Genomic DNA, 11,678 nt, shown 5'->3' on the forward strand with positions numbered 1-11,678 from the left:
CGTAATCTTGTTCGACTAATTGGCCTATCCTGTTGGATTTATCTGGTTTTACAGAAAAATACAAGCAAACATGGCTGTAAAAAACATCCCTGCCAATTCATTTAATGGTATGACGAAGAAGCGCAGTGACATGTGAGTAAATACTTAGGATTTTGTCTCAGCACAATATCAGAATATGATGAAGTTATTGTCTAAAGAATGCATTCAGGGTTGATTTTTTTTTAATGGTTGTGTGTGCATAAGAAATAATTCTGGGAAAATGTGTAGATCTGCTGAGGTGGCACAGGTTATGATGCATACAGAGCAACCCCTGGTGAGGTGAGAAGGTGCCATGGGGATCCCCAAAGATACAATGGAGAGTGTGTGTGTGTTTGTGTGTGTGTGTGTGTGTGTGTGTGTGTGTGTGTGTGTGTGTGTGTGTGTGTGTGTGTGTGTGTGTGTGTGTGTGTGTGTGTGTGTGTGTGTGTGTGTGTGTGTGTAAAAAAAAAAAAAAAAAAAAAAAGACAAAGAAAGAAAGAAAAAAACCAAGGGATCCCTGGCCATGATAGGCACCAGCAAGACCAAAACGTGACAGAATAATTAGAAAACTTACAAAGCAAAACATATTTGGATTTAATAATAGTCATTTTTAGAAATCATTGGTTTAAGCTGCCGAGCCAAACAGTTGGCATTCAGTAGAAACTGCTTTCACACCTTTCGAGATTTGAAAATGTTTAAGGACATCAGTTCCTTAAGCTTTGAAAGGTGGTGATCGTGCCACAAAAAAATGAAAATGCATGCACTATAGTAATTTTACATGTAGAAAACAAATTTGGTATTCAAATGTGGCTGTTTTTTACCATTTAGTATTTTTTCCAACCAAAAGAATGCATCAGAGGACACCTACTGTAATTTTGGGAGTATAAGGCACACCTGAATCTAAGCCGCCACCCACCAAATTTGACACGAAAACGACATTTGGTCATAGATAAGCCACACTGGACTATGAGCCAGAGGTGTCTTCACTGTCTTATGCGATAATTACACCAAAAGACATTAACAGGTAACAATTTATTTGACAGCGGCAACATAAGACTGTCATAAGACCAAATGAACCTCCATGAATGAACCAATAGGCTGCAAAGCTTCATTGCCTTAAGAAGCTTCATTTGGCCATCACTGCTTACTTGGGGGAGATAGTCAACCGCTGCTGCCACCTGGTGTCAACACTGTTGTCGTCACACATGCCTCCTAGCATACATTGCAGCGCTACAAATGTATGCTGCAAATCTTCATTGCTTCAAGAAGCTTCATTTGGCCATCACTGCTTACTTGGGGGAGATAGTCAACCGCTGCTGCCACCTGGTGTCAACACTGTTGTCATCACACATGCCTCCTAGCATACATTGCAGCGCTACAAATGTAAATAACAATTAAAATTCATATTCTCTGCGAAATATTTCTTCAGTTACTGTTCCAGTTTCATTAATAGCTATTTATGGTATTTAGTAACACTTTAATTGACAGCTGTGCCATAAGACTATCATAAGAAAATCATAATTATGAAATGACACTGTATGAGCATTAATGAATGCAGACGTCATTTAGTGTCATCCGGCAAATGATCTCACTTTTGAATGGATGTAAAAGGTCAGAGCTTAAGTGTGTTATTATATTAAAAAAGTTATTATTTTTTGTTTTGTTTTTTTACTTGCTTCTCAATTATGCTTACATAACTGAATATTACCTTCCTCGACCATGGACACTGGGTCTGTTGACAGTAAATTTTGACCTTGACAGAAGCCTGATGGGAAGCAGTTTCAAGGAAATCAACCCACATGCTTTCAATGGAACCTTCATCGGAACACTGTAAGTCTTCCATTGGTGATTTTTTTTTTTTTTTTTCTTTTCTTTAGAACACAATCTTGGGCCAAGTTTTGGGCTGACGTTGTTTATTTGATAGTTTATTCTGCAATATGTTTTATACTTTTTTTTCTTATCAGGAAAATAGAGAAAACAAATAATACACAAGACTAAACAAAGACCGGATGTCTTTTGTGTTTTTTTCCTGCCCTGTGACACACTAATGTTGAGGCGTACGATGTGAAGTTCAACCAGCAGCAGAAAAAAAGTCACGTGATGTCACCACTGAAAGATATTAGTGATGGCAAAATTGTAATTTTAAATAAAACAAGGAAATTTACTTAAAACAATGCTGCAGAGTAAAGGATCTGGCTTCTCAATACAATTCATTCTGAAATAATTGAAATTAGTTGAATTTATTGTCAAAATGAAACCCCCAAAACGTGTTCTTATGCTGCCTGCTAGTCAGTGTTGCAGACATTGTTGTTAATAATGGCGTTAGAGTATAACAGCGTTACTAACAGCGTTATTATTTTTTTTTTTGTAGTGAGTAATCTAATTAGTTACTTTTCTCATCTTGGCGATGCCGTTACCGTTACTGAGGATGTAAATGCGTGCGTTACGACGTTGGTTGAATGACACGAGAAAAGTCTGTTAGAGGCACGACTCACGGAGACAAGAGAGCAGAGTGGGAGTGGGGAGGAGGGTTGTGACGCTTTGCAACCGCGATGCTAGTTGGCTCCAATGATACCTGACTGTAGCGGATAGCCTACAAAGTACACCCAAATGATGCTAAGGCAGATATTTATTTACAGTATTTATAACTAGAAGCAAAATGACAGACACAGCAGCGTTAGGACATGTATAGAGAACTAGATACGAATTGATTGACTCACTGGAGTTGGTAAACAGCCTACATCTTAAAGCAGCAGACTTCTGAGGAAGGCTCTGTTGGAGAGAACCTTCCTAGCAAACCTAAATAACTTTTTATCTAAAATACTCCTAAATCGGCAAAATCTTGAGTTGAATCTATTTTTAAATGATGAAACAGTTTTAAAACTTTTACATGTTGAAAGTAGACAGAAGCGAACTAATGCAATAGCGGGAGCAATTTTAACAACTTTAACGGTTGATTCACAACATTAAATGACTTCCAAACATAGCAAAGGTTACAATGTTTTTTGGGGGGGTTGAAAAAAAACCATGAAAGGTAACACCAGCTACTTTGCCCATTAACTAATTACTCTTACATTCAGGTAACTGAGTTACTAACTCTTACTTTTTGGGAGAAGTGATTTGTAAGTGTAAGTGTTTTTTAAAGTAAGATTAACAGCACTGGGTGCAGAATGGATTGTATTTAACTTTGGAGGTCATACCGCAAAACTATTCTATTTTAACTTTAAATCGCTAACTTGAAATGTAATTCTTTTTCTTCATTTCTAGAGATTTAAGTCACAACAAACATCTGCGCAACCTTCCAGACGATGCCTTCGAAGGAGCTGTTGGTCCGCTTTATTTGTGAGTGTTAACAGCACATTGATTCCAAAAATATTTTAACAAATTCAATAAAAAAAAAAATCTATAAAAACTTTTGAGTGGGCATTCAAACCAATTTTCAAAGTTACTGAAGGTTATCATCTTTTTTTTTTTTTTCTTTAACAAAAGGCCTTTACAATGCAACAAACATTTGAATCTTTTGTATAGTGCTAGAAAAAAAACATATCTGCAAGGAAAAAAACTGACTCAGTATTTATTTTAGGCTTTTTTTTAAGTGGATTTATTCAGATTTTGTGCTTACAAAATGTGCTGGCAGAACATGAATTCCATTATTTTTGATTGCAAACAGCATCCAATATCTATTTGGGACACCTGCCACTGTGTCATAGGGACAAAAGTTAAAGTGGCAGCATTTTATTTTGTGTTGGGGGGGAGGATTGGGGGGCTTTATGTGCTACTTTTAAAATGCTCAATCGAAAAATTATATTTCTACAGTTAGGAATATGGAAGTATGAATTACAATACTGAATACAGATAAAGTATACCATTTTCCTTACCTTGCGTTGACAAGTTACATTGAATGTACTGAATTTTCACTTATCTTACCCTGTCGCAGCGCCCTCAGAATAGTCGTAGTGATATGAAAAGTGAATACAGACAAGATTGAATGCGTTGCGACTTGACGAGATCCAATGTAATGTCATGAATGTCAGTCGAGTCCAAACAGCATGGAGGGTGGGTGTGGTTCTAGCAATGGCGGTTGCTGGCACGGTTGGGTTGGGCGGTCGCTCGGGGCGGCGAATTGCCAGGGGCACATGCACGCAGGGTGAAAGCAAGTGATTGTATACTACTGGTTGTCCCCAGGTTTTACTCGTCTTATGCGATTTATGACGCCGGAATGTCGCCCGCCATTTTGTCTCCAGTCGTTTTTTTTTTTCTTTAGTTGTAAACAGTACCTTATTGTACATCACAGTACCTTATTTTTTACTCAATTAATATGACATGTTTTGTCCTCACTAAATGTTGTTCAGCTTTACAGACATCAAACAATTGTGCTTTTTGAAGCTTTTGACCTTCCTCACTCTTTACAATTTGAAAAGCTGTAACACACATATTCGCTTATGTTCAAAACGACACACATTTTAACAATAAAATACTTGACACAAAACAATTGGTTTTCAAATGTCCATCTAGTCTGATCAATATTGGCTAAATTGGCCTAATTTGCCTAACAAAAGTCCGCTAGCTTAAATGATACGAATGCTAACGTATTTACAATTCTCATTGCAAATCGCTGACACGTAACTCAACAAACTGTAGGTGTAAATTTAATTATGAATGCATACACAAACATTTCTTTTGGACTTTTGGAAAGTTATTTTGGGTTACTCAAAAGGTTAATTCCGACTTTCGCGGAAATTCGGTTTACTTCACTATCGTAGGAACGGAACTTGTTTTAAACCCGGGGACTAACTAGATTATAATTGGCGCCCCTAGTGTTGCAATGCCGCCCCCTGCAGACCGTTAAGAATCTTTTTTTTTTTTTTTTACTTAACCCTTTGACCTACTTATATAATGTACAGTATTTAGTCAAACACCAATTGTGCAAGTTCTCCTACTTGAAAAGATTGGAGAGGCCTGTAATTGTCAACATGGGTAAACCTCAACCATTATTTCCAAATTAGAGTGAAAAATAAGTATTTGGTCACCTACAACCAAGCAAGATTTCTGGCTGTCAAAGAGGTCTAACTTCTTCTAACTAGGTCTAATGAGGCTCCACTCGTTACCTGTATTAATGGCACCTGTATTATCGGTATAAAAAACACCTGTCCACAATCTCTGTTAGTCACACTCCAAACTCCACTATGGCCAAGACCAAAGAGCTGTCGAAGGACACCAGAGACAAAATTGTAGACCTGCACCAGGCTGGGAAGACTGAATCTGCAATAGTTAAAATTAAAGACATCCCGATCGATCGGGTCCGATCATGTCATTTTCAAAGTATCGGAATCGGCAAAAAAATATCGGACATGCCTTTTTTTAATATATATGTATTTTTCAATTAAATCGTCTTCTATTTGTATTTAACGTTACAGACAAAATGCCTTACACTCATCCAGAGTCTTTAGTTTTGGCTAAAAGTAGGGCTATCAAAATTATCGCGTTAATGGCGTTATTTTTTTTTTTGATTAATCACGTTAATATATTTAAAGCAATTAACGCATGCGCTGCACGACGTACTGATGCATTGTCGCGTTCAAATAATAATGGTGCCGTTTTACCTATATATAGAGCTAAAAGGCAGCGTAAAATAAGTAAAGTGAATTTTGGCAGTCTTTGGAGAATTGTTTTAATTGGCTAAAGCCTTACATTCCCTCTCTCAACAATTAGAAATATCGTGGAGAGCAATATGGGGAAGCAAGGTAGTAGTTGATCTTTTTTTCTTAACACCCTGTGTTATTTCCCAGCGCAGAGAAGATATATCAATTGGTGCCACTACGCACAGTCATGGTTCCACTTCCCATCATGCATTTGGGCAGAACAGTTACAGCACAAATGGCTACAGTATAATTTACTGAAAGCTGAACAAATCCACTAGATGGCAATATTTAGTCACAATATACAAAGTCACATTTATCCTTTAAGAATTACAAGTCTTTCTATCCGTGGATCCCTCTCACAGAAAGAATGTTAATAATGTAAATGTTATCTTGAGGATTTATTGTCATAATAAACACATACAGTACTTATGTACTGTATGTTGAATGTATATATTCGTCCGAGTTTTATTCCTTTTTTTATTTAATGCATTGCCAAAATGTATATGATCGGGAAAAATTATCGGGAATGATTGGAATTGAATCGGGAGCACACAAAAAAAAGCAATGGGATTGGGAAATATCGGGATCGGCAGATACTCAAACTAAAACGATCGGGATCGGATCGGGAGCAAAAAAACATGATCTGAACAACCCTAGTTAAAATGCTTGGTGAACAGAAATCAACTCTGGGAGCAATTATTAGAAGATGGAAGACATACAAGACCACTGATAATCTCCCTCGATCTGGGGCTCCATGCAAGATCTCACCCCGTGGCGTCAAAATGGTAACAATAACGGTGAGCAAAAATCCCAGAACCACACGGGGGGACCGTGTAAATGACCTACAGAGCTCTGGGACCACAGTAACAAAGGCTACTATCAGTAACACTGCGCCGCCAGGGACTCAAATCCCTAAGCCCTTTGACACAACCTTGTTGTGATTTAGAGTTTCAGTATACAAATAAAATTGAATTGAATTGAAATCCTGCACTGCCAGACGTGTCCCCCTGCTGAAGAAAGTACATGTCCAGGCCCGTCTGCGATTCGCTAGAGCATTTGGATGATCCAGAAGAGGACTGGGAGAATGTGTTATGTTTAGATGAAACCAAAATAGAACTTTTTGGTAGAAACACAGGTTCTCGTGTTTGGAGGAGAAAGAATACTGAATTGCATCCGAAGAACAACATACCCACTGTGAAGCATGGGGGTGGAAACATCATGCTTTGGAGCTGTTTTTCTGCAAAGGGACCAGGACGAATGATCAGTGTAAAGGAAAGAATGAATGGGGCCATGTATCGAGAGATTTTGAGTGAAAATCTCCTTCCATCAGCAATGGCATTGAAGATGAGACGTGGCTGGGTCTTTCAGCATGACAATGATCCCAAACACACAGCCAGGACAACAAAGGAGTGGCTTCGTAAGAAGCATTTCAAGGTCCTGGAGTGGCCTAGCCAGTCTCCAGCTCTCAACCCCATAGAAAATATGTGGAGGGAGTTGAAAGTCCGGTTTGCCCAACGACAGCCCCAAAAGATTATTGCTCTAGAGGAGATCTGCATGGAGGAATGGGCCAAAATACCAGCAACAGTGTGTGAAAAGCTTGTGAAGAGTTACAGAAAACGTTTGGTCTCCGTTATTGCCAACAAAGGGTACATAACAAAGTATCGGGAATAACTTTTGGTATTGACCAAATACTTATTTTCCACCGTGATTTGCAAGTAAATTCTTTAAAAAAATCAAACAATGTTATTTTCTGGGGGTTTTTCCACATTCTGTCTCTCATGGTTGAGGTTTACCCATGTTGACAATTACAGGCCTCTCTAATATTTTCAAGTGGGAGAACTTGCACAATTAGTGGTTGACTAAATACTTATTTGCCCCACTGTATATGTATTCTTTCTGTGATTTAAGTGATTTAATAGTTTAGACGTTCAATTAATTTACTTTCTATTTGGGGCAGCATTTTTATTTAGGAAATTACTCGTGCGTTTCCCGGTTCTGCCTTTCCCCGTTCTTATGTCGGCTCCTTCAATGATGATGTGAGTATGCCTTGTAGAGAGAATTAAAGGCGCTGCTCATAGATCGCCAACATTCCTCACAATGCTAGCTGGAGTAGTTGTGTTAAATGTGTTTTTGTATCCATCTTTTTTTATTGTTTACGCTCGTAATTTCGTAGTTGTTAGCTTGTTTTTAATCGGCTACAGCTGATATCATATCAAAATAATTCATGTGAGCAGTGAATGTACTACTTTGAAGGGAGATAGCATTCAAATGTTCTCTATAGTAGGTTGATAGTTTAAATTATGTGGCTTAATGTTTAATAAGCCAAATACATTAAGAGGAAGAATGTTGACTATATGCTCTTCACCAGATACTAGAATTGTGTACATGTATGAACACCAGCACATGAGCCCAAAAAAGTATTTGAATTCATCTCCTGTGCTCTCTAACCGGTGCCCCTGTAAGATCGATACATCTGAGCCAACTAGTCACAAGTGGAATCTTTTACGGTTTATGATTTCTACAATATTTTATTAATGTTTGTGATGTTAAACTAATATTCTCTATTTATTGTTTTTCACTTTCGACTGGTTTGACAGCATTAATAAATGCAACATTCTTAGCAAATACTGTGTTTTGGTTGTTGGGTTGGGTTAAGTATACTTCATGCGCTGTATTTTGTGGGTCAACCATTGTTTTTTTGCGATTTTTTTTTTTTTTTCTAAACTGTTTGTCATTCCAAAATATACACACACACACATATATATATATATATATATATATATATATATATATATATGGCAGAAAACAAAGACAAGACTGAAAAAGCAGTTTCTCCTCTTGCACTCCTATTTAAAAGAAACTGGTGTATTTTGAGCCAAAACAACTGTTGCGTTGGATAGAACAATATGTCTACGTATATGCTACCATAGCAGATTCATGGCACATTAAGCCCTCGAACTATTTTCAATTTGTCCGTTTTACCCTGAAAACCCCGTTTACAGACGTCGCCCAACTGCTTTTGTTTCAACCCAGCCATAAAACAAAGGTAATTAATTATATTTATTATTCAAAATATCTGTCGTTTTTAGCTTGGAATCATTAATTGATGTCTCATATTTCGTTTAAAAAAAAAAAAAAAAAACACTTTAAAAAATTATTTACTCCCATATTTTAAACTTTTAAACAAATTATGTCACAATGAAAAAAATGGCGTTGTAAAAAAGTCACGGATATCTTCCTCATAACTATAGCTTAATTGTTTTTTTTTTTTTGTTACTGTCGCATTTTCTCTGATGTTAGATTATAAATAATCGATCCAAACAAAGAAAAATTGAAGAAAAAAAATGTTTAAAAGGGTAAATATATAAAAAAAAAAAATCTCGACCACTCCTTGATGTCTGTGATTTCTGCATCGCGACCCTTGTTATATTACCATGTTTAACCCATAAAATTCCCAAAAAAATCCAGCTGTGGCCATTCACAACTGTGCCTTGACACTCAGTGATACACGCGACATGGATTTTTTGGATCAAAACTAGATAAGTACACAGTAATATCTCGTTAAAGTCATGCCGTCTGTAATTCTGCTCTCACGTGCTCTCACCTCCAGATAGGGTTTTGCTGTTTAAAAAACTTTTATTTTTTTTTTTTAAATGCCCTCCTGTTTCAAATTTTTCTTCCCCCAGAAACTTGAGATGTTAAGCTTTCCAATGATGTATCACACATGCATATAGGACAATTTTGAAATTTGGCCAAATTAGGGGTCTCAGAGCGGAACTTCAAGTCACCTGTTTTCTGCCATATATATATATGTATATATATGTATACATACTGCTGGCCAAAAGTATTGGCACCCCTGCAATTCTATCAGATAACGCTCAATTTCTCAGAATGACTGCAGTTACAAATACTTTGGTCGCAAAATCTTCTTTTTTTTTTTTTTTTTTGCTTGCAATGAAAAAACACAAAAGAGAATGGAAAAAATAAATAAATCATTATCATTTTACACAAAATTCCATAAATGGGCCGGACAAAAGTAATGGCACCTTTTGTAAAATCCTGTAATGCTTCTCTAATTTGTGTAAATAACAGCACCTGTTACTTGCCTGTGGCACAAAACAGGTGGTGGAAATCACTAAATCTTTTTGCAGCCAGTTAAAATGGATTAAAGCTGACTCAACCTGTGTCCTTGTGTGTACCGCATGGAGAAAAGAGAGAAGACCAAAGAACTGTCTGAGGACTTGCGAAGCAAAATTGTGATGAAGCATGGGCGATCTCAAAGCTACAAGTCCATCTCCAAAGACCTGATTATTCCTGGGTCTACCGTGCGCAGTGTCATCAATAACTGTAAAGCCCATGGCTAACTGTGGCTAACATCCATAGATGCGGACGGAATAGAAAAATTGATGAGAGATTTTAACCAAAGATTGTGCGGATGGTGGATAAAGAACCTCGGCTAACATCCAAAAAGTTCAAGCTGTCCTGCAGTCCGAGGGTGCAACAGTGTCAACCCGTGCCATCCGTCGGCATCTGAATGAAATGGGACTCTATGGTAGGATACCCAGGAAGACCCACTTCTGACCCAGAGACATACAAAATCCAGGCTGAGTTTGCCAAAATTTATCTGAGAAGTCAGATGAGACAGAAGTACAGCTTTTTGGGAAAAGGCATCAACAGGAAAAAGAACACGGTCCCATGAGTCAAACATGGCAAAGGTTCCCTGATGTTTTGGGGTTATTTTGCTGCCTCTGGGACTGGACTGCTTGACCCTGTGTATGGGATTATGAAGTCTGAAGACTACCAACAAATTTTGCAGCATAATGTAGGGCCCAGTGTGAGTAAGCTGGAGCTCCCTCAGAGGTAATGAGTCTTCCAGCAGGACAATGACCCAAAACACACTTCAAAAAGCATCAGAAAATGGTTTGAGAGAAAGCACTGGAGACATCTAAAGTGATCAGACCTGAATCCCATCGAACACCTGTGGAGAGATCTGAAAATGGCAGTTTGGAGAAGGCACCCTTCAAATCTCAGGGACCTGGAGCAGTTGGCCAAAGAATAATGGTCTAAAATTCCAGCAGAGCATTGTAAGAAACTCATTGATGGATTCCGGAAGCAGTTGTTCGCAGTTATTTTGTCTAAAGGTTGTGCTACCAGGTATTAGGCTGAGGGTGCCAATACTTTTGTCCGGCCCATTTGTGGAGTTTTGTGTGAAATGATGATTTAATTTTTTTCCCTTCTCTTTTGTGTTTTTTCATTGCAAGCAAAATAAATGAAGATATTACTACCAAAGCATTTGTAATTGCAATCATTTTCTTGGAGAAATTGAGCATTGTCTGACAGAATGGCAGGGGTGCCAATACTTTTGGCAAGCACTGTATAATAGCAAGGAAGTATCGATGGACTACCAAGCTTTTTTTTTTTTGTCTTTGAGACCAGTCGCTTGTGATCGACGTATTGGGTGCCTATAGGTCAAGGTAACCTGTTTTCTTGGCGTACATGTTTGTTTGTGATTTAGGGATGTATCGTCCACAGCTTTGACCTCTCTTCCTCGTAAAGGCTTGGAGAGGGTAAAGCGCCTGAGAGCCAAATCTGCTTTTGCCCTTAAGCGCCTTCCTCCACTAGATAGCCTGGTTGAGCTTGGAGAGGCAGAGCTTACCTATGAGAGCCAGTGCTGCGCTTTCCACATGTGGCACAGCAAACACAGGTATATAAAATTTTCTTTCACGTGACCATGAAATAAGAATGCAAATATTCATCCTTTTAAACCATCATTTGCTTAACGTTCAGATGGCGTTCGGGTCCTGACTTCTGAGACATTGTTTCAGTAATGGAGAAGAAAAAAAAAATGTGTCCCACAGACCCGAACACCATACAAATAAGTAAAACCTCACTTATCAACTGCTTTTACATTTACAGACAACAGGCACTCAAGAATCCGCAATCAGTTTGTGAATTGCTCTACACGTAAGTTGCTAAAATGCATTATTTCAACTTTTTTAAATAGCTCAAATATATTTT

The 11,678-nt window shown here is 37.9% G+C and overlaps 1 protein-coding gene across 1 annotated transcript in view; it reads left to right on the forward strand.

Moving 5' to 3' along the window:
• The window catches only part of LOC130922515 (lutropin-choriogonadotropic hormone receptor-like), a 31,575-nt gene that overhangs the window by 13,938 nt on the left and 5,959 nt on the right, over positions 1 to 11,678 (forward strand). Inside the window, exons 6-10 of the mRNA XM_057847296.1 lie at positions 55 to 132; positions 1,780 to 1,848; positions 3,286 to 3,360; positions 11,176 to 11,364; positions 11,577 to 11,624. Coding sequence (XP_057703279.1) covers positions 55 to 132; positions 1,780 to 1,848; positions 3,286 to 3,360; positions 11,176 to 11,364; positions 11,577 to 11,624 — 459 coding nt within the window. The remainder of the gene's footprint in view (positions 1 to 54; positions 133 to 1,779; positions 1,849 to 3,285; positions 3,361 to 11,175; positions 11,365 to 11,576; positions 11,625 to 11,678) is intronic.

Source organism: Corythoichthys intestinalis, chromosome 10, assembly GCF_030265065.1.
Source record: "Corythoichthys intestinalis isolate RoL2023-P3 chromosome 10, ASM3026506v1, whole genome shotgun sequence".
Taxonomy (NCBI): domain Eukaryota; kingdom Metazoa; phylum Chordata; class Actinopteri; order Syngnathiformes; family Syngnathidae; genus Corythoichthys; species Corythoichthys intestinalis.